At 38.7% G+C, this 21014-nt stretch overlaps 1 protein-coding gene across 3 annotated transcripts in view; it reads right to left on the bottom strand.

Moving 5' to 3' along the window:
- Positions 1 to 21014, bottom strand: part of STXBP4 (syntaxin binding protein 4) — a 235261-nt gene that overhangs the window by 5170 nt on the left and 209077 nt on the right. For all 3 annotated transcript variants that reach the window (XM_055398981.2, XM_055398982.2, XM_055398984.2), the window contains one exon: positions 20668 to 20725. In XM_055398981.2, coding sequence (XP_055254956.2) covers positions 20668 to 20725 — 58 coding nt within the window. The remainder of the gene's footprint in view (positions 1 to 20667; positions 20726 to 21014) is intronic.

Raw genomic sequence — 21014 nt, 5'->3', positions numbered from 1 at the left:
AAGAGGTAAACAATAGAATGGGAAAGACTAGAAATTTCTTCAAGAAAATTATGGATACCAGGGGAAAATTTCATGCAAAGATGGGCTCAATAAAGGGCAGAAATGCTATGGACCTAACAGAAGCAGAAGATATTAAGAAGAGGTAGCAAGAATACACAGAAGAACTATACAAAAAAGATCTTTACGACCCAGATAACCACGATAGTATGATCACTCACCTAGAGTCAGACATCCTGGAGTGAGAAGTCAAGTGGGCCTTAGGAAGCATCACTACGAACAAAGCTAAGGGAGGTGATGGAATTCCAGTTGAGCTATTTCAAATCCTGAAAGATGATGCTGTTAAAGTGCTGCACTCAATATGCCAGCAGATGTGGAAAACTCAGCAGTGGCCACAGGACTGGAAAAGGTCAGTTTGCATTCCAATCCCAAAGAAAGGCAATGGCAAAGAATGCTCAGACAACCGCACAATTGCACTCATCTCACACGCTAGTCAAGTCATGCTCAAAATTCTCCAAGCCAGGCTTCAGCAATACATGAACCGTGAACTTCCAGATGTTCAAGCTGGTTTTAGAAAAGGCAGAGGAACCAAGAGATCAAATTGCCAACATCTGCTGGATCATCAAAAAAGCAAGAGAGTCTCAGAAAAACATCTGCTTCACTGACTAAGCTAAAGCCTTTGACTGTGTAAATCACAACAAACTGTGGAAAATTCTTCAAGAGATTGACTACCAGAACACCTTACCTGCCTCCTGAGAAATCTGTATGCAAGTCAAGAAGCAACAGTTAGAACTGGACATGGAATAACAGACTGGTTCCAAATAGGAAAAGGAGTATATCAAGGCTATATATTGTCACTTGGCTTATTTAACTTATATGCAGAGTACATCATGAGAAATGCTGGGCTGAATAAAACACAAGCTGGAATCAAGGTTGCAGAGAGAAATATTAATATCCTCAGATATGCAAATGACACCACCCTTATGGCAGAAAGCAAAGAGGCTTTCTTGATGAAAGTGAAAGAGGAGAGAGTGAGAAAGTTGGCTTAAAGCTCAACATTCAGAAAACTACGATCATGGCATCGGGTCCTATCAGTTTGTGGCAAATAAATGGGGAAACAATGGAAACAGTGACAGACTTTATTTTCTGGGGCTCCAAAATCACTGCAGATGGTGACTGCAGCCATGAAATTAAAAGATATTTGCCCCTTGGAAGAAAAGCTATGACCAACCTAGACAGCATATTAAAAAGTAGAGATATTACTTTGCTACAATTGTCTGTCTAGTCAAATCTATGGTTTTTCCAGTAGTATGTATGGATGTGAAAGTTGGACCTGAAAGAAAGCTGAGCACTGAAGAATTAATGCTTTCAAACTGTGCTGGAGAAGACTTGAGAGTCCCTTGGACTGCAAGGAGATCAAACCAGTCAAGCCTAAAGGAAATAAATTCTGACTATTCAGTGGAAAGACTGATGCTGAAGCTGAAACTCAAATACTTTGGCCACATCATGAGAAGAACTGACTGGAAATGACTCTGATGCTGGGCAAGATTGAAGGCAGGAAGAGAAGGGGATGATAGGATGAGATGGTTGGATGGCATCACTAACTCGATGGACATGAGTTTCAGCAAGTTCTGGGAGTCGGTGATGGCCAGGGAAGCCTGGCGTGCTGTAGTCCCTGGGGTCGCAAAGAGTTGGGCACGACTGAGCAGATGAAGAGTTTGTAATGATACTTAAACTACCATGCCCTGTTAGCACACATGGGACGAGTGCGCCATTGGGCACAATTTGGGCTTGACTGCAAACAATCACTTACTATATTGGCCGTTGATGACAATAACTGAAATGATGGACTTAATACCAATGGTCAGGCTCACTGCTATTACTGGATTTGTTTTGTTTTCAATCCTGTATTCTAAATTCCATCTATATCCCCCAATACAAATTGTTCAATTCCTCTGTTTAGATATTGAAAATGCAGCTTTCTATGGAAGAAGATCACTTATAGTTTCATGATACAGTAAAAGTACTTAAATTGTTTAAGAATTAAGGTGGAGGTGTCGAGGCCAATATTTTCATAGTTCTAAAACCTCAGAGTGTGGCTAAGTGACACAAAGAAATATTATTCTCTTGGCAATAATCCATATTGCTATGAACTCTTTAAAATGGTTTAGCAGTTTCTTCTTATGGAGGCTAAACCTACAAAGCATGTGATTTTGCACAGGTTAACTTCAAGGGTTTTTTAAAGCCAGAAAGCTGCCTAAATTGAAAGTGATTTTAAGGAATTACCAGTGAGTGTTAACACAGAGGGCTAGAATACTACTGCAAGGGGAAATGAGGACACACCATCCTGTGCAAAGTACCTGTTTAAAACTGAAAGGAAAAGTTGATGGGATAGTTTTGCTAATTTTAATACCTTAGAGTGTTTACTGTTCATCAGCACATTTGTAATAGGTTAGTCCAAAGATGAGACTTTATAAATTATTGTGAATCCTTCCTCTCCTACAGTGCCTCCTAACTGGGGAAGTTGGAAAGGAAGAAAACCAGGCACAGTTACACGCGTGGTGAGTGCAGGTGCATGCTTTCCTAGATGACTTAAAAAATTCTCATGCTTGAATTATTATTGCTGCCCACATATGGACATTCCACTGAATTAATAACATAAAATAAGAAAAGTAAAACGTTCAAGAAAATGTAGTTATAGACTCTGAACAATCAATATTAGAAAGGTCCACCAGAAAGTCATCCTTGACAGTAAGCTTCATTAGGTACTTTATATCAACAAATCAATATCTGATCTTTCTCCAAACACAAAATAATGCCATAAAACATTGATTATCTTATGTTCACAATATACTTCTCTGTTCACAACTGGAAAACACATCCTTAGCACCAAACATGCAAATACAATAGAAAAAATAAAACTGAAGCCACAGAGGGTTAGTATCTATGCTTCAAGTACACATTTCACACCTGGCTTTTTTGTAAAAACATCCAGAACCAATGCTTCTAAAATGCAAAAAGTGCCTGGCAAAAAGTAAGTATTCAATAAAGATCATGTTTGTTGTTGTTGTTTGTATTTTCTTCCTTAAAATTTTTTTTTTTTTTAATAATTAGGGCTTTCTGAATACTGTAAGAAAAACTTGGAATTCTTCCTGTGATGCTGGAATGGGGCCATTTGTGTGTGTACCATTCAATTTTATGTCCTAGTGAGCATGGTGACTAAAGAGCTTTGACATAATCAGTATGATGAGATAATCCCAGATTTACAGGCTAGGCAAACATTCCATATTAGAAATATTTCCTCTCTGATTTGTGTGCTTGGTAATTCAACTGAGAAGAGAGGGAATAAATCAGCCCTGTTGACTCTGTTTAATTAATAAAGACACTATAGTTCACAAAGTGAGATGCTGCTACTTACTATGAAAAATTTAGAGGTCTGGAAAATAAATGAGGCTGACTATGAAACACGAAATCTTCCACTTGAACATACAGTACCTATGGCAACTCTTCCTGCAGAGAGTGCATCTGACCTGATTTGGGGAGTAATCAACAGCAGTTCAGATATATCTGAAAATCTAAAAAGCCTAATACTACTTGCCTCTGAATGAATGCCAAATCTACTGTTGGAAACAGTAATATTTGAATCAGGAAGATGACAGTGTTGTATGTTTTCTTTTATAATATTAGTAATTTGAAAGACATATTTTAGAGCTTATTAAAAAACTGCTAAGAGAACATGCTTTATTTTACTGGCAAAGAAATACAAGTGAATTATTTAAATCCCATTATAATTACCCTCCTTATGTTTCTTATCTCCTAGCATGCAAAATACTTTCTTTCAAAATAAAAACTTAGGACAGCTTATTAAGAGAAAAGTGGTTTAAAGATAAAAAAGTGCACTAGTTTTGTAGAAATTCATTTTTATAATAGTCTGTGATAATGAAAGAGGTTCTTTTGTTCATCTTTCATTGTAAATGATACTATTCATATGTCATTGTGAGTTTAACAACATTGCATGCATTATTTTATCTATTTAAGATAAACCTGAAGAAGAATAAGTCAAAGTAATTATGATTTTTTTATGAAGGGCATAGTGATATTATGTATACAATATTTGTATGAATCTGAAAATAAAGACAAATAAGTATGTTAATCCAAAATGTTTCTGGCACCAGTATCTTGGAATCACTGAAAAAATTTTAAGAGCTGGCCATAAACTGTAAGTAGTAATGAAAATTTTAAAAAGTTAATAAAAAATATTCCCAACTGAAAACAAATCAAAAGGCAAGAACAAAAAGTGAAACATGTCAGTAAAGACATAAAAAAGTCACCAAACCTTGGTGACGCAGCATGTAATTTTGTCAGACACTGTTTATGAGAATGACTGCTGCTACTGCTGCTAAGTCACTTCAGTCGTGTCTGACTCTGTGTGACCCCATAGACAGAAGCCCACCAGGCTCCCCCGTCCCTGGGATTCTCCAGGCAAGAACACTGGAGTGGGTTGCCATTTCCTTCTCCAATGTGTGAAAGTGAAAAGTGAAAGTGAAGTCGCTCAGTCGTGTCCGACCGTTAGCGACCCCACCGACTGCAGCCTACCAGGCTCCTCCATCCATGGGATTTTCCAGGCAAGAGTACTGGAGTGGCTTGCCATTGCCTTCTCCGATGAGAATGACTACATATTAGTAATAGAAAGTATCCATTCCAAAACATGTTTAAGAGAAAACTGCAAGCAGTTTGTTCCCACTGATATACAGTATAAAGAGTTCCCTCTTACATAAGTTTGGAAATAAACCCCTAAAATCAAAATGAATATTTCTCATTAATGAACTCTGTAAATATCACAGAATACTTTGAGAATTTTGCAAGTAGGCATTTGGAAATCCAGTGAGGCTCTGATCAAATATTAGCAGGATCCCAAATCTCTATGGTTCTGAAGACAAGTTTTATTTCTATTCTACATTTATGGCATTCTCTATAAAAAATATATAAGATATATTTTAAAATTAAAAAATCCAATTAATTAAAAGATCTTTAGGACTATGTATTATATTATGTACAAGAATCTAAAGCTACAGTAATATATTACTTATGCATAATACTGGAAAAATTACTTTTCCACTAGACTTATAAATAATGAATACCGAAAAGCCCTGAAAAAGTATGAAAAGTATGAATTATATTTTTTCAAGAAATACACACAGGCTTAGATTGCTGTCAATTATTGTATACCCCAAAACATCCCAAGTCTAAAGCTGATACAATAAATTTTTCAAAAAGAGAAGCTGTTTTATGGTCTCAGATGACAGCTTTGGGTAACTTTCAAAAACTGATGCAGTTTTTGATGGTGATATGATAAAAAATTCCAGAAGACCTCTAAGAACATATCCAACTGACACTGGTACCTAGACACTGAATTATTAGATACTAATAAGCAATTTTATAGACTGTTATAGCTGGTGTATTTGTACATTCTAACGTACCCTTTGGCAGTGTCCGCCAAAGTTTATGTTCTCTGTCCCACACTGTAGAGTTGTCACCAGGAGGAAGCTCCCAGGCAGAGACTACATTTCTCAGCTCCCCTTACATCCTTATGTGACCTAGTTTTACTCTAAAGGACTACAAGAGAGTATTTCAAGATGAGGCTGTGACTATTACTTTCCCAGTAAATATATGTACAAATTTTTATAAACTAAAGAGCTTGTCTTTCTAAAATACAAAACCAGGCAACAAATACATATTTTCAGGCTACTCTACAAATGTCAGCAATTAAAAGACTTTGTCAGACTATAGATTAATGGAAACTAAATTTAATTAGAAGTCTACAAGACCATTGCCAGTTTCCATATTAAATTACAACTTATGAGTAGAAGTAGATGAAATATAGAAGTTATTTTAATTTTTAATGTTATTATAATAAAATGGTAAGAATTATAATACATGTTGTAAGGCTTTCATTTAATTTATCCAATAAAATAAGTTTAATAAACTTCTGACTAAATGTATTTTTTAATTACCAAATTTCAAATCTTAAAAAATATAGTAAAGGTGCAGGATATAAAATCAACACACAGAAATCCCTTGCATTCCTATACACTAATAATGAGAAAATAGAGAAATTAAGGAAGCAATTCCATTCACTGTTACAATGAAAAGAATTAAATACTTAGGAATATATCTACCTAAAGGAACAAAAGATCTATATATAGAAAACTATAAAACACTGGTGAAAGAAATCAAAGAGGACACTAATAGATGGAGAAATATACTGTGTTCGTGGATTGGAAGAATAAATATTGTGAAAATGAGTATACTACCCAAAGTAATCTATAGATTCAATACAAACCCTATCAAGCTACCAACGGTATTTTTCACAGAGCTAGAACAAATAATTTCACAATTTGTATGGAAATACAAAAACCTTGAATAGCCAAAGCAATCTTGAGAAAGAAGAATGGAACTGGGGGAATCAACCTGCTGGACTTCAGGCTTTACTACAAAGCCACAGTCATCAAGACAGTATGGTACTGGCATAAAGACAGAAATATAGATCAAGGGAACAAAATAGAAAGCCCAGAGATAAATCCACGCACCTATGGACACCTTATCTTTGACAAAGGAGGCAAGAATATTCAATGGAGAAAGGACAGTCTCTTTAACAAGTGGTGCTGGGAAAACTGGTCTACCACTTGTAAAAGAATGAAACTAGAATACTCCCTAACACCATACACAAAAATAAACTCAAAATGGATTAAAGATCTAAATGTAAGACCAGAAACTATAAAACTCCTAGAGGAGAACATAGGCAAAACACTCTCTGACACAAATCACAGCAGGATTCTCCACCTCCCAGAATATTGGAAATACAAGCAAAAATAAACAAATGGGACCTAATTAAAATTAAAAGCTTCTGCACAGCAAAGGAAACTATAAGCAAGGTGAAAAGACAGCCTTCAGAATGGGAGAAAATAATAGCAAATGAAGCAACTGACAAAGAATTAATCTCAAAAATATATAAGCAACTCCTGCAGCTCAATTCCAGAAAAATAAATGACCCAATCAAAAAATGGGCCAAAGAACTAAACAGACAGTGATCACAGACTATATCTCTAAAGCATTTTAAAAGCATTTATCACAAAATTCATAAAAACTTCATTCAGTATAAACAAAAATTACGTGTGATGCCTGCTTTCCAAGCAGACTTAAACTTTTCACATCATGTGGCAACTGAAGCAACTGAAGCTAAGAGAGTTCCAGGGCCCTGTCCAAGGTCCCACAGCAGTCGAGTAGACCATGCAGACCCGGTCTGAAATCGCGTATTGCCCAGACAGCAAGGGCATGACAACAGAAGACGAGATGGTTGGATGGCGTCACTCATTCAATGGACATGAGTTTGAGCAAGGTCCGGGAGATGGTGAAGGACTGGGAAGCCCGGCATGCTGCAGTCCATGGGGCCACAAAGAGTCGGACGTGACTGAGTGACTGAAAAACAGGCACTCAGATTACTTGTATGTCCCAGGGAAACTTACTTAAACTTTGAGTATTAGTTTCCCAATCTAGAAAACATAAGAACTGTCTTAACAGTGTGAATAAATATAGAGAAAACATAAATTCCCTAGTTTCATGCCTGACACGTAGTTGGTCCATCATAAGCATCACTCTCGCCCCTCCACTTGTAACTTTCTCTATTAGCTTTCTCTTGGGGCAGTAACACATGGCTGCAAACAGTGCTTAAAAAATGCTAACTTAGGTGGCGCAGGCACAGACGCGAGAGACGCCGGGCTCTGGCGGCGCAGGCGCAGACACGAGAGACGCCCGGCTCCGGTGCAACCGACCACGTGCAAAATCGTGGCTGAGATGAGCTACCCTGCGCCCAGGGTTAGGGCGGTGGCCAAGAGGAGCTGTACCACGTTCAGGAGGCGGTGGCTGCTTGGGCACCGGAGGGCCGAGAGGAGCTGATCCACATTCAAAGCAGGAGGGGCGGCCTTGAGGAGATACCCCTCGTCCAAGGTAAGGTACAGCGGCTGCGCCTTGCTGGAGCAGCTGGGAAGAGATACTCACGACCAAGTGGAATATAAGAATCCAGTGTTCTGGGGAGGAAGGAACAAGATGGGGGAGGGATAAGATGGCAAGACCACTTTCTCCCCCACAAATTCATCAAAAGAACATTTGAACGCGGAGTAAAGTCCACAAAACAACTTCTGAATACTGGCAGAGGACATCAGGCTCCCAGAAAAGCAGCCCATTGTCTTCTAAAGGAGAGAGAAGAAATCCAGCTCCACCCACCAGAACACCGACACATGCTTCCCTAACCAGGGAACCCGGACAATCACCCGTCCAACCCCACACACAGCGAAGAAACTACGTAATAAAGAGAACTCCACAAACTGCAAGAAGAGGGAAAGGCCACCCCAAGCAAAGCAATATAAGCAAGATGAAGAGGCAGAGAAATACCCAGCAAGTAAAGGAACAAGATAATTGCCCACCAACACAAACAAAAGGAGAAGATATAGGGAATTTACCTGATAAAGAATTTCAAATTTTGATGGTGAAAATGATTCAAAATCTTGAAAGCAAAATGGAGTTACAGATAAATAACCTGGAGAAAAGGATTGAGAAGATGGAAGAAAGATTTAATAAGGACTTAGAAGAAATAAAAAAGAGTCAATATACAATGAATAATGCAATAGATGAGATCAGAAACACTCTGGAGGGAACAAACAGTAGAATAACAGAGGCAGAAGACAGGATAAGCGAACTAGAAGATAGAATTGTAAAAATAAATGAAACAGAGAGGAAAAAAGAAAAACGAATTAAAAGAAATGAGGACAATATTAGAGACCTCTGGGACAATGTTAAACGCTCCAACATTCGAATCATAGGAGTCCCAGAAGAAGAAGACAAAAAGAAAGACCATGAGAGAATACTTGAGGAGATAATAGTTGAAAACTTCCCTAAAATGGGGAAAGAAATAATCACCCAAGTCCAAGAAACCCAGAGAGTCCCCAACAGGATAAACCCAAGGCGAAATACTCCAAGACACATATTAATCAAATTAACAAAGATCAAACACAAAGAACAAATATTAAAAGCAGCAAGGGAAAAGCAGCAAATAACACATAAGGGGATTCCCATAAGGATAACAGCTGATCTTTCCACAGAAACTCTTCAGGCCAGAAGGGAGTGGCAAGACATACTTAAAGTGATGAAAGAAAATACCCTACAGCCCAGATTACTATACCCAGCAAGGATCTCATTCAAATATGAAGGAGAAATCAAAAGCTTTACAGACAAGCAAAAGCTGAGGGAATTCAGCATTACCAAACCAGCTCTCCAACAAATGCTAAAGGATCTTCTATAGACAGGAAACACAGAAAGAGTGTATAAACTTGAACCCAAAGCAATAAAGAAAATGGCTACGGGATCGTACTTATCAATAATTACCTTAAACGTAAATGGGTTGAAATTTTCAAAAAGGCTAGGAAACAATTCTCATAGCCATCAATAGTTCAGTGTTGAGTTCATGAATAGTTTTTAAAGTTTGGGACAAACTAGTATTTGCTATTTGAAGTACTATTTGTAATTGGCATATTACGATGTAACATTGGTCTTCATTTCCAACTTAAAACGCCTAAAAATGCCTAACAGGTTTTTAGATTTGTGAATTTTAGTTGAAATGTATTTTACGATGTTACTAAACCTGCAGAAATATTGAAATATTTCAGAGAACTTATTCACTGTACATTTAATTTATTTTATTTATAAAAGTTATGAACTGTAGAAAGTTTTACTTGTTGGGTCAAATGCTTGTTGCTTCAAATGCTTTTTGCATTTGAAGTGCTAGTTACAAGAAAATCAAATACCTTCAATGTATAAATGCTATTAAGTTTTTAAAGGACTTTGGAGTATAAGTAAGTTTGTTTAAAGAAATTTAGTCTGTTCAACTTGAAAAAAAAAATAAAATTGGATTATTTGACTTAAAAATAAATAAATAAATAAAATAATAAAGTAAAAAAAAAAAAAAGAAAAAAAGGCACCAATAGGGTTTCTCAACTCACATTTGTCAAAAACCTTTAATGTATTAAAAAACAACAACAACAACAGTATATGTGAAGCAATAAAGTCAGATATGATAAAATGAGAAAAAAAAAATAAAAACCTTTTCCTGAAAGCCAAAAAAAAAAAAAAAAAATGCTAACTTACTGACTAATGGTTCTGTAGCTCAGAAGTCCAACATGGTTCTTACCGAGCTCAAGTCAAGGTGTTGTCAAGGCTAAATTTCTTTCTGGAGATTTTAGGACAGAAGCCATCTCCTTTCCTTTCCAGCTTTTAAAGGCCACCCACATTCCATGACTTGCAGCCTCCATCTTCAAAGTCAGCCACACAGTATATCCTGGTTGTCATATCTTTTCCTTTGACTCTTTCCTTCGACCTATCTTTTCCACTGTTGAGGACTCATGTGATTAGTTTGGTCACACATGGATAATCCAGGATAACCTCTTTATTTTAAAGTCGGCTGATTAGCAATCTTAATTCCACCTACAGCTTTAAGGCCCCTTTGCCATGGAACCTGATATACTCTAACAATCTGGGGATTAGCTCATTAATATTACTGGGGAACCATTATTCCACTTACCACACCCCCTCGCCCCATCAGCTACTTCTCCCACTGAAGACCATGTCTTGAGGGAAGGGGCACTGGGTGTGTATTAATTCTTGCAATTTGCATGAAACTCAGCAAATATACAGCAAGAAAGATTATATGCTATATTGTACTGGAGATTATTGGCTGAAGAAAAAGGTACTAGAGATCTATGGAAAGTAATTTAAGGGAGAAGCAACTGTTATGGAATGAATTGGGTCCTCCGCTCCTCCCAGCTCTATGTTGCAGCCCTAACCCCTAATGTGGTTCTGTTGGAGAATGTGGCCTTTGTGGAGATAATTAAGATTAGGTGAGATCATGGGGGTGAGAGCCTGATCCATTGAGATTAGTGTCCTTGTAAGAAAAGGAAGACACTCTAGACCTTTCTTTCCATGCACAGAGAAGAGGCCATGTGAGGACACAGTGAGAAGGCAGTTGTCTACACCCAGAAGAGGGTCCTCGCAAGATGTGAATCCCGATGGCATCTTGATCTTGGCCTTCTAGCCTCCAGAACTGTGAGAAAAAAGTTCTCACCCAGTTTAAGCCACCCAGTCTGTGGTATTTTGTTATGGAAGCCCTAGCAGACTAATACAGCGTCCAAATTTGGAAGGGAAAGTGACAAAAAAGTTGGTATTTATTGAGCAATTTAAATAAAGGGTCTTGGAGGCAGAGAAGATTACACATTTGGCTAAACAAAAGTATCTAAAATAACCCTACAAATACCATAAATAATATAAAACAAGGCTCATTCACGAATCAAGATATTCATGGTTAAATCAATACTGAATGCGAAAAGCAACTTGTAAGACGATACATACAAAAAAATATGTAGGGTAAACTGTCCCTCGTGTACATTTAAAATACACTAGTATATCCTCTGTGCATAAAAAGTATTAAAAATATTTTAAGAATACATCTTGAATTCATAACAGCAATTGTCCCCAGGAATGGGATAAGACAGAGAATGGAGAACAAAGGGGATTTCAGTTTGATCTAAAATGTCCTATTTTTTAATTAAAAAATACTAAAAGAAAATATAATAAAATGTTAGTGGGTACTGGATAATAGTTTATTATTTTTCATACTGTTATGTATTTTTAGAATTTCCAAAATTAAAAACAATTAAACAAAATATAAATCAAGAAAAAGGTATAACCCTAGAAAGGCAATGAATTTCCAAAGTACTTTACACAATCTGTAAAGATTTTTTTTTATATCTTTCTGATAAAATGCTAAAAAAAACATGCTTCCTGCCTCAGTCATACCTGTCATTGGTTAAATGGGGGGGGAAAAAAAAGAGCTTGATGTTGTCTGTTTCGATCTGGATGTTTTATTCATTTCAGTGGGCTCTGGCATTCTGAGCAACCTTGGACAGCTGGCTGGCCTTCTGTCTGAATGACAGTTGCTCATCCCGGGCTTCATGTGGCTACGCCCCGTGTCGTATTTATAGAACACCCAGAGCAGGCGTCTCAGGCTCCTGAGCACCGCCACCTCTCTGCTCCTGTCACACAGCTCTGGCTGGCTGGGGAGGGGCATGGGGTAGGTTTTGGCTGTTGGTTTCTATTTGCAACTGTGCAAATGCTGTCATTTAAAACTCCTCCACTGGCAAATAGCAGCAGAATAATACAAGGGAAGGTAGGGGAAACCAATATCTGTTATGCACTCACCTTGTGGCAGGTGAGTTATTTTATTCAACTCTCAAAACTGGATAAACTGCTATCTTTGTTTTTTGATGAGAAATGGGAGTACAGACAATTGAAATAATATCGATTACACCAAGTTTACACTAAAAAATGGTGCCATAAACATTAGATACAGATACTAGGTCTGGGAAATTCCCTGGTGGTCCAGGAATTAGGTTTGATTCCTGATCGGGGAACTAAGATCCCACAAGCCACACATGCAGCAAAACAAAAAAACAAAACCAGCTCTTTCTCATACTAAGGCCCATATTTTTCCCCAAAAAACTGCTTCCTTAAAGACAGTATTCATTCATTTGATAAATATTAATGTTTATTCAGTCCGTACACCTACCAGGAACTGTACTAGTTACTGGATATTCTAAACCAGTTATCACATAGATGTGTATATCCAAACGTGGTTTCAATACCTTACAATTTATTCCTAGCTAAGAAGTGTTTGGAGACAAACCGTTAAAAAGCTCCATATTCCCTCCCTCAAGTCCTTTGCTGGTTTCTTCATTATAGTCTTACTAATAATGAAATGCTCAGGATTGAGGAGCCTACCCTATTGCTCCTTACTGATGCTGAAATTAGGAGCATAGATATTGCCCTAACAGTTCATCAAGTGAGACTTAAACTTTAGAGGTCTGTCTGTGGGCTTTTCTTAACTCATTCAAAATTAATCAAAGCAGCCAAATTAATGAGGTCTTCAGAGGGAGGGCTCCTGACAGTATCTACTAACGTGGAGTTAAAATCATCTGCCAAGCAGCGAGGGAGAACAGACATAGAGAACAGAGTGTGGACATGGGATGGGCGGACGGAGTGGGTGGGACGAATACAGAGAGTATCATGGAAATGTATACACTACCGTACATAAAGTGGAGAGCCAGTGGGAATTTGCTGTATGACCCAGGGGCCTCAAACTGGGGCTCCGTGACAGCCTAGAGGGGTGGGAGAGAGGTTCCAAAGGGAGGGGACATATGTATACCTATGGCTGCTTCATGTCAATGTATGTGTGTTTGTGCTTAGTCTCTCAGTCGTGTCTGACTCTTTGCAAAACGAACACAATATTGTAAAGCAATGATCCTTCAGTTAAAAATAAATAAATTAAAAAAATCATCTGCCAAGGATTTAGGAAAACTTAAAAGTAGTAGCTTTTTATTTCCAATCCAGAAAACATCCCTTCCTCTCCACCCTCCCTTCCCTAATCTCCCTACTTTTTAGTCATGTTAGAATTACCTAACACAGACACTATGTGCATTATTTTATAAATGAGATGATGACTGTAACATAAGCCTTTAATTAATACAGCAGGCTGACAATAACAAATTTTATTCATATATAGGTTATGATCTACATTTTTTCCTGCCTGGAAACAACCCAATAGGATATTCTACCCCAAGCTGGGCATCCCTGGTGGCTCAGATGGTAAAGAATCTGCCTGCATTGCAGGAGACCTGGGTTTGATCCCTGGGTTGGGATGATCCCCTGGAGAAGGGAATGTCTACCCACTCTAGCATTCCTGCCTGGAGAATCCCATGGACTGAGGAGCCTGGTGGGCTACAGTCCACGGGATCACAAAAAGTTAGACATGACTGACTGACACTTTAACAACCCAAATTCAGACAATCATTTAGGGTAGCTAATGAACTTGGACTGGAAAGATATGAGAAAAATATGTCCATTGGAAATCAGCTTTCCTTTGAAGTCATAAAGGCAAAGCTCTTATATACTGAACCTGTTTTGGGAGGCATCACTGTTTAACTTTCCATCCCAACCTACAGTCTGCATTATTACTGCTCACCCCGCAGAGTTCCTGTGTTGGCAACATGCTCTGCAGGACCAGAGACCACAAGATGTGGCACACGCCTCTTCCTCTGGCATCACCCACAGCAGACACTGCTGATGAATCAAGACACAAGTCAGTGAGGTTGAATGTGGCCTCAGGATTCTTCATAAGTGACACTTGAGAAAGTGAGTTGAAATCGATTTGCCTTCTCTGCTATAGACAGAAACTTCTGTTTTATTCAGAAATCACAGACTGCTCAGGTTTTACTGATATGCAGTGGTAATGCTGGAAGTTAATATCTCCTATGTAATGGAGAACAGGTTTTATAATATGTGGAGTGCTATCTCAGATTTCAGGATCTAATATAAAGGTGTATCAACAAAAAGGAACTATAAGTCAAGTATGAGTCACTTTTAAAAACCAACTTGAAAAAATACCTACTTGAAAAAATCAGCAACAGGACAACTTAACTGTTGCTGATTTTTTCAAGTAGGTATTTTTTCAAGTTGGTTTTTAAAAGTGACTCATACTTGACTTACAGTTATTATTAATATATTACACACACTACATTGTGAAACAGCACTGTGGTAGGCATCCTCTAGGACAGCTCCTTACCTTCCGGCATGTACACTCTTATGTAGTTGCCTCCTACATTGTACCGGGGATGGTCTGTGTGAACAGCAGCATACGGCAGAAAAGTAAGCTGCTCATTTCTGAGATTGGCTATAAAAGACACTGCAGCTTTTGTTTTAGTGTTTCTCTTCTCTCACTGTTTCTCTTGTCCCTTGCTCTGAGGAAGCCAGCTGCCATGTTTGTGCAGCCCTATGACCCTATCAATGGAGAAAAGTCCAGGTACGGTGAGGAACCAAAACCTCTCATGTGAGCTTGGAAGAAATATTCCAGCTCCACTAAGCTACTCTTCAATTCCCAGACCTCGCTAAGAGCTTGATTACAACTTCATGAGAAACCCAGACAGAGAGAGAATCAGAATGATCTAGCAAAAGCACTTCTGGTTCTTGACCCTCTGAAACTTGGGTAAGAAAATAAATGTTTACTGTTTAAGGCTGCAAAATTTATGGGAATTTATTAAGCAGCAATGGAGAATTAATACATGAAATCTAGGCTATTGATCCCAGTGAATCTCTATTTTTTTTCAATAGAAAAAAAAGAGCTCAATGAAAGCAATGTAGCAGCTATTCTAGTTTGTAATATTTAAGTTCATTTTTTACTATTAAACATAGGTCTTATAATAATTTTGTTAAATTATAACATGCAAAGTATATGAACTTTTAAAGTGGAATCGTGTCCAGAAACTATTGCAAATATGTAATAGTATATAACTACAAATGGAAGATAAGAAGTTGGGTGGTAAGATAGTCAGATTCACTAGATAGTTTCATTACAGCAACATCAAGATAACCGGCATTTTGTCATTGAATAGAAGAATGCTGCAACTCTTTCTCTAATGAGAAAACAAAAAAAATTTCCCTTGAATGCACTGATATATATAGCAAGTGAGTAAGCTCTGCCTATTTGCATATGTGAATAAAAATATTTGTATATACATATATAGAAGTTAGCTAATTCCATGAAACGCTGGCTCTAACAATGCCAGCATTTTGACTGTACTTGTTTACACCAGGTAAAATGCTTTCTTCTCTTGTGTCAGAATGTAAGCAGATGACTGACTACAAAGTTTTAATGCATGTGCAATGGACATGTGGGTGGATCGGAATATTCAGTGAGGACCGTCTTCATCTAGGTGTTCTCAGGACAGCACTGACAGTTATTCCTTTGCCCAAGGCTAGGCTTCTACCAGATGGAACCATTCAGTTTCTGGGAAGACACTGACAGGTGTCAATCTCAGGGAAGAGACTGTATGTACCCAGACTATCATCCACTCCAGTGTTCTGGAAAGGTGATTTTAGTCACAGTTCTTTTTAAGTAAGGTGACAGAGGCAATGACCTGAGTTCATCACTTGCTATTCTTACCTGCAAAGTATGATTCACATGGTAAATGAACTACTCCTACTCAAAAGCTAACACCGTCTATCCAGGCTCAAAATTTTGGTTGGGAGAGTAAAAAGATGAAAAAACAAAAGTCTGAATAGTTTCAGGGAAGACATAAAGAGGATGCTTGCTTATTTGGACATTACTTATTTAGCAACCCATCTGAATGCAGCTAAGAGCTGAGATGAAACCCACATGGAGATGGCAGTGAGGAGGGAGTGAAGAGGCCTAACCTTGGCTCCAAGTGTATGCTCTGGGTCAGGTGTCATGATACACTCTCTACATACATAAACTCATTTATTCTGTGAGGAATTCACTCCCTGAAGGGCTAATAGTCTCTCCATTTTATAAATGTAGACATTAAAGCACAAAGAAGTTAAGCCCACATGCCGAGGTTGTTCAGCAGTTCTATGCAGCCACCAGCATTTGAACCCAACTTGCTGCAAATCCAAAGCCCATGCTCTTCTTTTCCCTACACCAGATGGCCTTCCTCAAACAAATGCACCAGCATTAGAACTTACACACTTGATTCACATACAATCCCCTGTAGACTCACACTTCAGGACTGGTGGTGGTTTAGTCACTAAGTTGTGTCAGACTCTGGTGACTCCATGGATGGCAGCCCACTAGGATCCTCTGTCCATGAGATTATCCTGGCAAAAATACTGGAGTGGGTTGCCATTTCCTCCTCCAGGGAATCTTCCTGACCCAGGGATCAAACTCAGGTTTCCTGCATTGCAAATGTATTCTTTTATGCCATCTTTTATGCTATAAGGCACTCAAGGACTGCTGCTGCTGCTGCTAAGTCATATCAGTCGTGTCCGACTCTGTGCAACCCTATAGATGGCAGCCCACCAGGCTCCCCCCGTCCCTGGGATTCTCCAGGCAAGAATACTGGAGTGGGTTGCCATTTCCTATCCCAATGCATGAAAGGGAAAAGGGAAAGGACTCTTAGTGACTCCATGGACTGCAGCCTACCAGGCTCCTCCATCCATGGGATTTTCCAGGCAAGAGTACTGGAGTGGGGTGCCATTGCCTTCCCGGACTCAAGGACTGCTGCTGCTGCTGCTAAGTCACTTCAGTCGTGTCCGACTCTGTGTGACCCCCATAGACGGAAGCCCACCAGGCTCCCCCGTCCCTGGGATTCTCCAGGCAAGAACACTGGAGTGGGTTGCCATTTCCTTCTCCAATGTGTGAAAGTGAAAAGTGAAAGTGAAGTCGCTCAGTCGAGTCCAACCCTTAGCGACCCCACGGACTGCAGCCTACCAGGCTCCTCCATCCATGGGATTTTCTAGGCAAGAGTACTGGAGTGGCTTGCCATTGCCTTCTCCGGGACTCAAGGACTACTTACAAGCAATTCAAATTAGTCTGATTATTTGGCATCCTGTCTTCCTCAAATAAGGTGTGTAGAGGATAAAAAAGGGGAATGGAGATAAGGAGGTGACCAGGCATGTTGAGATCAGGGGGAAATGACAGCTCCATCTCTATTCTAGCTTTTACTTCTTAATAATCCTCTGCAGAACTTACTGAATTGTGTATAAGATTGATGTTCATAATGATTTTGTTCATTGGCCTTGGTATAAGAAGGTAGGGAGGCATGCAATACTTTTAGAATAAGACATCCATTAAGAATAGTTAAACTAAAATAAATGTTGGTGCTGGATGGTAAGCACCCCATTCCTCCATGAGACAGTATAGAATTCTAACTTAATCAAGATCTGTTTAAAAATTTTTCTGGACACATGTAAACATACCATGTTAAAATAAGGAGATGGAGAGGTGCAGCATGGGCACTGTTTTGGGGGGATGGCTTGGACTCAGACAACCCTGGATCTGTATCTTGACCCTGAAATTTTACTACTGCATGACCTGGACAAGTTTAGCCTCTTTTCCACCAACTGTAATAGACAAACAAGGATACCCACCACTATGCTTTAAAAAATCTTATCTCTTTTCTGCTTTTGGTAGGAGTCAAGATTAAAGTCAAAGAGGAGAACTCCCTAAGGAATGTGTTTTCTATGACTGGAGTGGACACAAATGCAGTGTCTCTTTCTATTTCTTCACAGAGACTGAGCTAGATCTCAAGGCAGTCAAAGGGCTTGCTTATTTCTCTTTCCTCCTTTCCTCGGATGCTATTCTCCTTTGCAGCAGAAGCCCAGCCTGAGGCTACTGTTCCAGCCTGCAAAGGACAGTGGCTTAAACCTCTGGGTCCAGGCGACGGGGCACACTCACTCTGACCCTCTCACACTCATGTCTCTCCCCCTCATTTTCTTTGGTGGTGGGTGACGGTGCCCTTGGTACCCTTCCCTCACAGGCACTGGGCAGGCTCTGACACAGCTAGCTGCGTGTCAGGACACTGACGGATGGCTAAGGCGCAGCTGGGGTGAAGGAGTTCCCCACTGGGTCCAGACCCCTTTACTGACATTTTCCAAAGGCCTCTGAATTAAGAACCCTGGTTTACAGTGAAGGCTACTTTGTCTTCCTTTGATGGAGCACTTCTTTTGGGGATCTTCTAGGAGATAGGCATGGTTGAGAGCAGGATACCTGCTAAGAGCTGTTAAGAGCTGAGCAATGCCCACTTTCCACATTGTTAGGAAGATTACATGATACAATGCATAAAAAAACAAAAACAAAAACACCTAACAGATGCCTGGTTGCTAAGCATCATCTCCCATCCCTACATTTTCTCCCCTATGCGTCACAAAGTGAAGAAAGAAAAGTGAAGTGAAACTTGCTCAGTCGTGTCCGACTCTTTGTGACCCCATGGACATTCTCCAGGCCAGAATACCAGAGTGGGTAGCCTTTCCTTTCCCTTCTCCAGGGGGTCTTCCCAACCCAGGAATCAAACACAGGTCTCCCATATTGCAGGTGCATTCTCTACCAGCTGAGCCACCAGGGAAGCCCAAGAATACTGGAGTGGGTAGCCTATCCCTTCTCTAGGGGATCTTTCCAACCCAGGTCAAACAGGGGTCTCCGGCATTGCAGGCAGATTCTTTACCAACTGACATAAATTTGAATGTGTTTTTTCATTTTCTTGCCATCCCTACACAATAGTGATTCAAGTATTTCAGGAATAAACATACTTAAAACAGCATATTGAAGCAAAATGTTCCTTCTGGAAGAGTTACGATTTGGGAAGTGACCCTAAATGTAATCTGTACATGGAATTCCTGAGTTCTTTGCTCCCAAAATCCCTTTCTCCTTCATGTGTTATAAGCTACACCTTTGCTTTGTTAATTACTTTTTGCTAGAGACCAAAAGAAAAATAAATCAAGAAAATACTTTGCCAGCTTTACCCCTAGCTTTTCCTTAAGTGTTTTTTAATTAAGTTTTTGAATTTTCAATGTTTTAAATGTCATACAATTTTTCCTGTTCTTTTTTCCACCATGATGTTTTCTCCATATTGTAAATTAATGACGACTGTCTTATTAGGCATCTATTGTGTTAAAAATTTTATGGTAGGTGCTTAACATTTAACAGCTTTACAAAGCACATAAAATCCCCCTTATTTTTTGATGAGAAAACAGATGAAGAGAGATGTGGGAATCTGTGTAAAATCACAGAAGTTAAAAATTCAAAATGTGGATATTGCTTAGAAAAATACTTGTATATTTGAAAGAGCAGCAAGGACACATCTCTCTTTTCCTCCCCACGTGCATATCAAGGATCATTTGCTTAAAAAAAGGCCATGCAGAAAGTCTCTTGAGATCTGAAGAGTTGGTTGGGAGACCCTTTTGTGTTCTCCTAAGTCCAATTCTGACATGAGAAGAGTTACCCAGAGCACAGTGGAAGTACAGCCGCCCAGCAGCTAGAAAACACATTTAGTGACAGTCTAGAATGTGACAGCAGAAAGAATCCTGGCGGCAGAAGACTTGGATTCTTTTCTGGTTTGGTGATTTAGTTAGCTGTGGATTTTTGGGCAACTACTCTAGTACTTATTTTCTTCATCTATATGTGAAGGATGTTCTGAGAAGCCACTGAGATGGGATCTGTTCTTATATTGTCTCATTTATCTATTCAGTTATATATTGAATGCTTTTCTTCCCTATTAAGTAAATTCCCTAATATCAGAGAAACAGTCTATATATTTCACTACAGTGTGGAATATAGCCTTCCACACAGCAAATCCTCAAAGAATCTTTGCAGAATGAATGAACTGTGTATACTGTAAAGCATGAAAAATGTTGATTGGTATTAGTATTACTGTTAATAAGTTTTAAGACACAAAACAGATTTTTCAATAGATATTAACTTTGCATAAATATTAATACTTTTAGCCAGAAATGAATTCAGGTAGTAACATTTAGGTTTAAATGACAGTTTTGTTCCAATTTTTTGATGTTTCCCTTGAATTAATTATTAGGTTTTCTCCTCCCTAAATGATATTAACGTTTAAATCACATGAGATGAAAATGGTGAAGTTTCATTTCTTGTTACTAATTTTTGTAACCTCCAAGAGGGTTTCTTGGCTTTACTGATTATTCTGCAACTTCCAGGTTCTCTCCAGATGTGAAGAAAACTGCTTACTTAGTTGGGATGCTTGTACTTACTTGATGAAGTACTTGATTCCATCTGCTGTGTAAGCTTCCTCCCACCCGTAAGGTAGACCTACAGTGAAAGGAAACCAATCCAAAAATACAGTTAATAAGATGATAAAGATAACTGTATTCCTTGGCACAGAATTCCCACAGCTTTACAATTATTTGAGTATGTTTCTTGTATAAAACAATTGTCTAGAAAGGAGGAATTAAAACAATTCAGATGAGCTTTCATATTCAGCATCTTAGAACACAATAAATAAGTCTTCAATTAACAATCTGCTTTAGTTGCATTAAATGGATTATGACTTGTCATTTACATGTGGTGAGCATTTTTGTCAGCAGGATTCACACAAAAA

Source organism: Moschus berezovskii, chromosome 20, assembly GCF_049115385.1.
Source record: "Moschus berezovskii isolate FMDL1 chromosome 20, NW_MosBer_1.0, whole genome shotgun sequence".
In the NCBI taxonomy this organism is placed as follows: domain Eukaryota; kingdom Metazoa; phylum Chordata; class Mammalia; order Artiodactyla; family Moschidae; genus Moschus; species Moschus berezovskii.
This window is presented reverse-complemented; position numbering and strand designations above follow the sequence as displayed.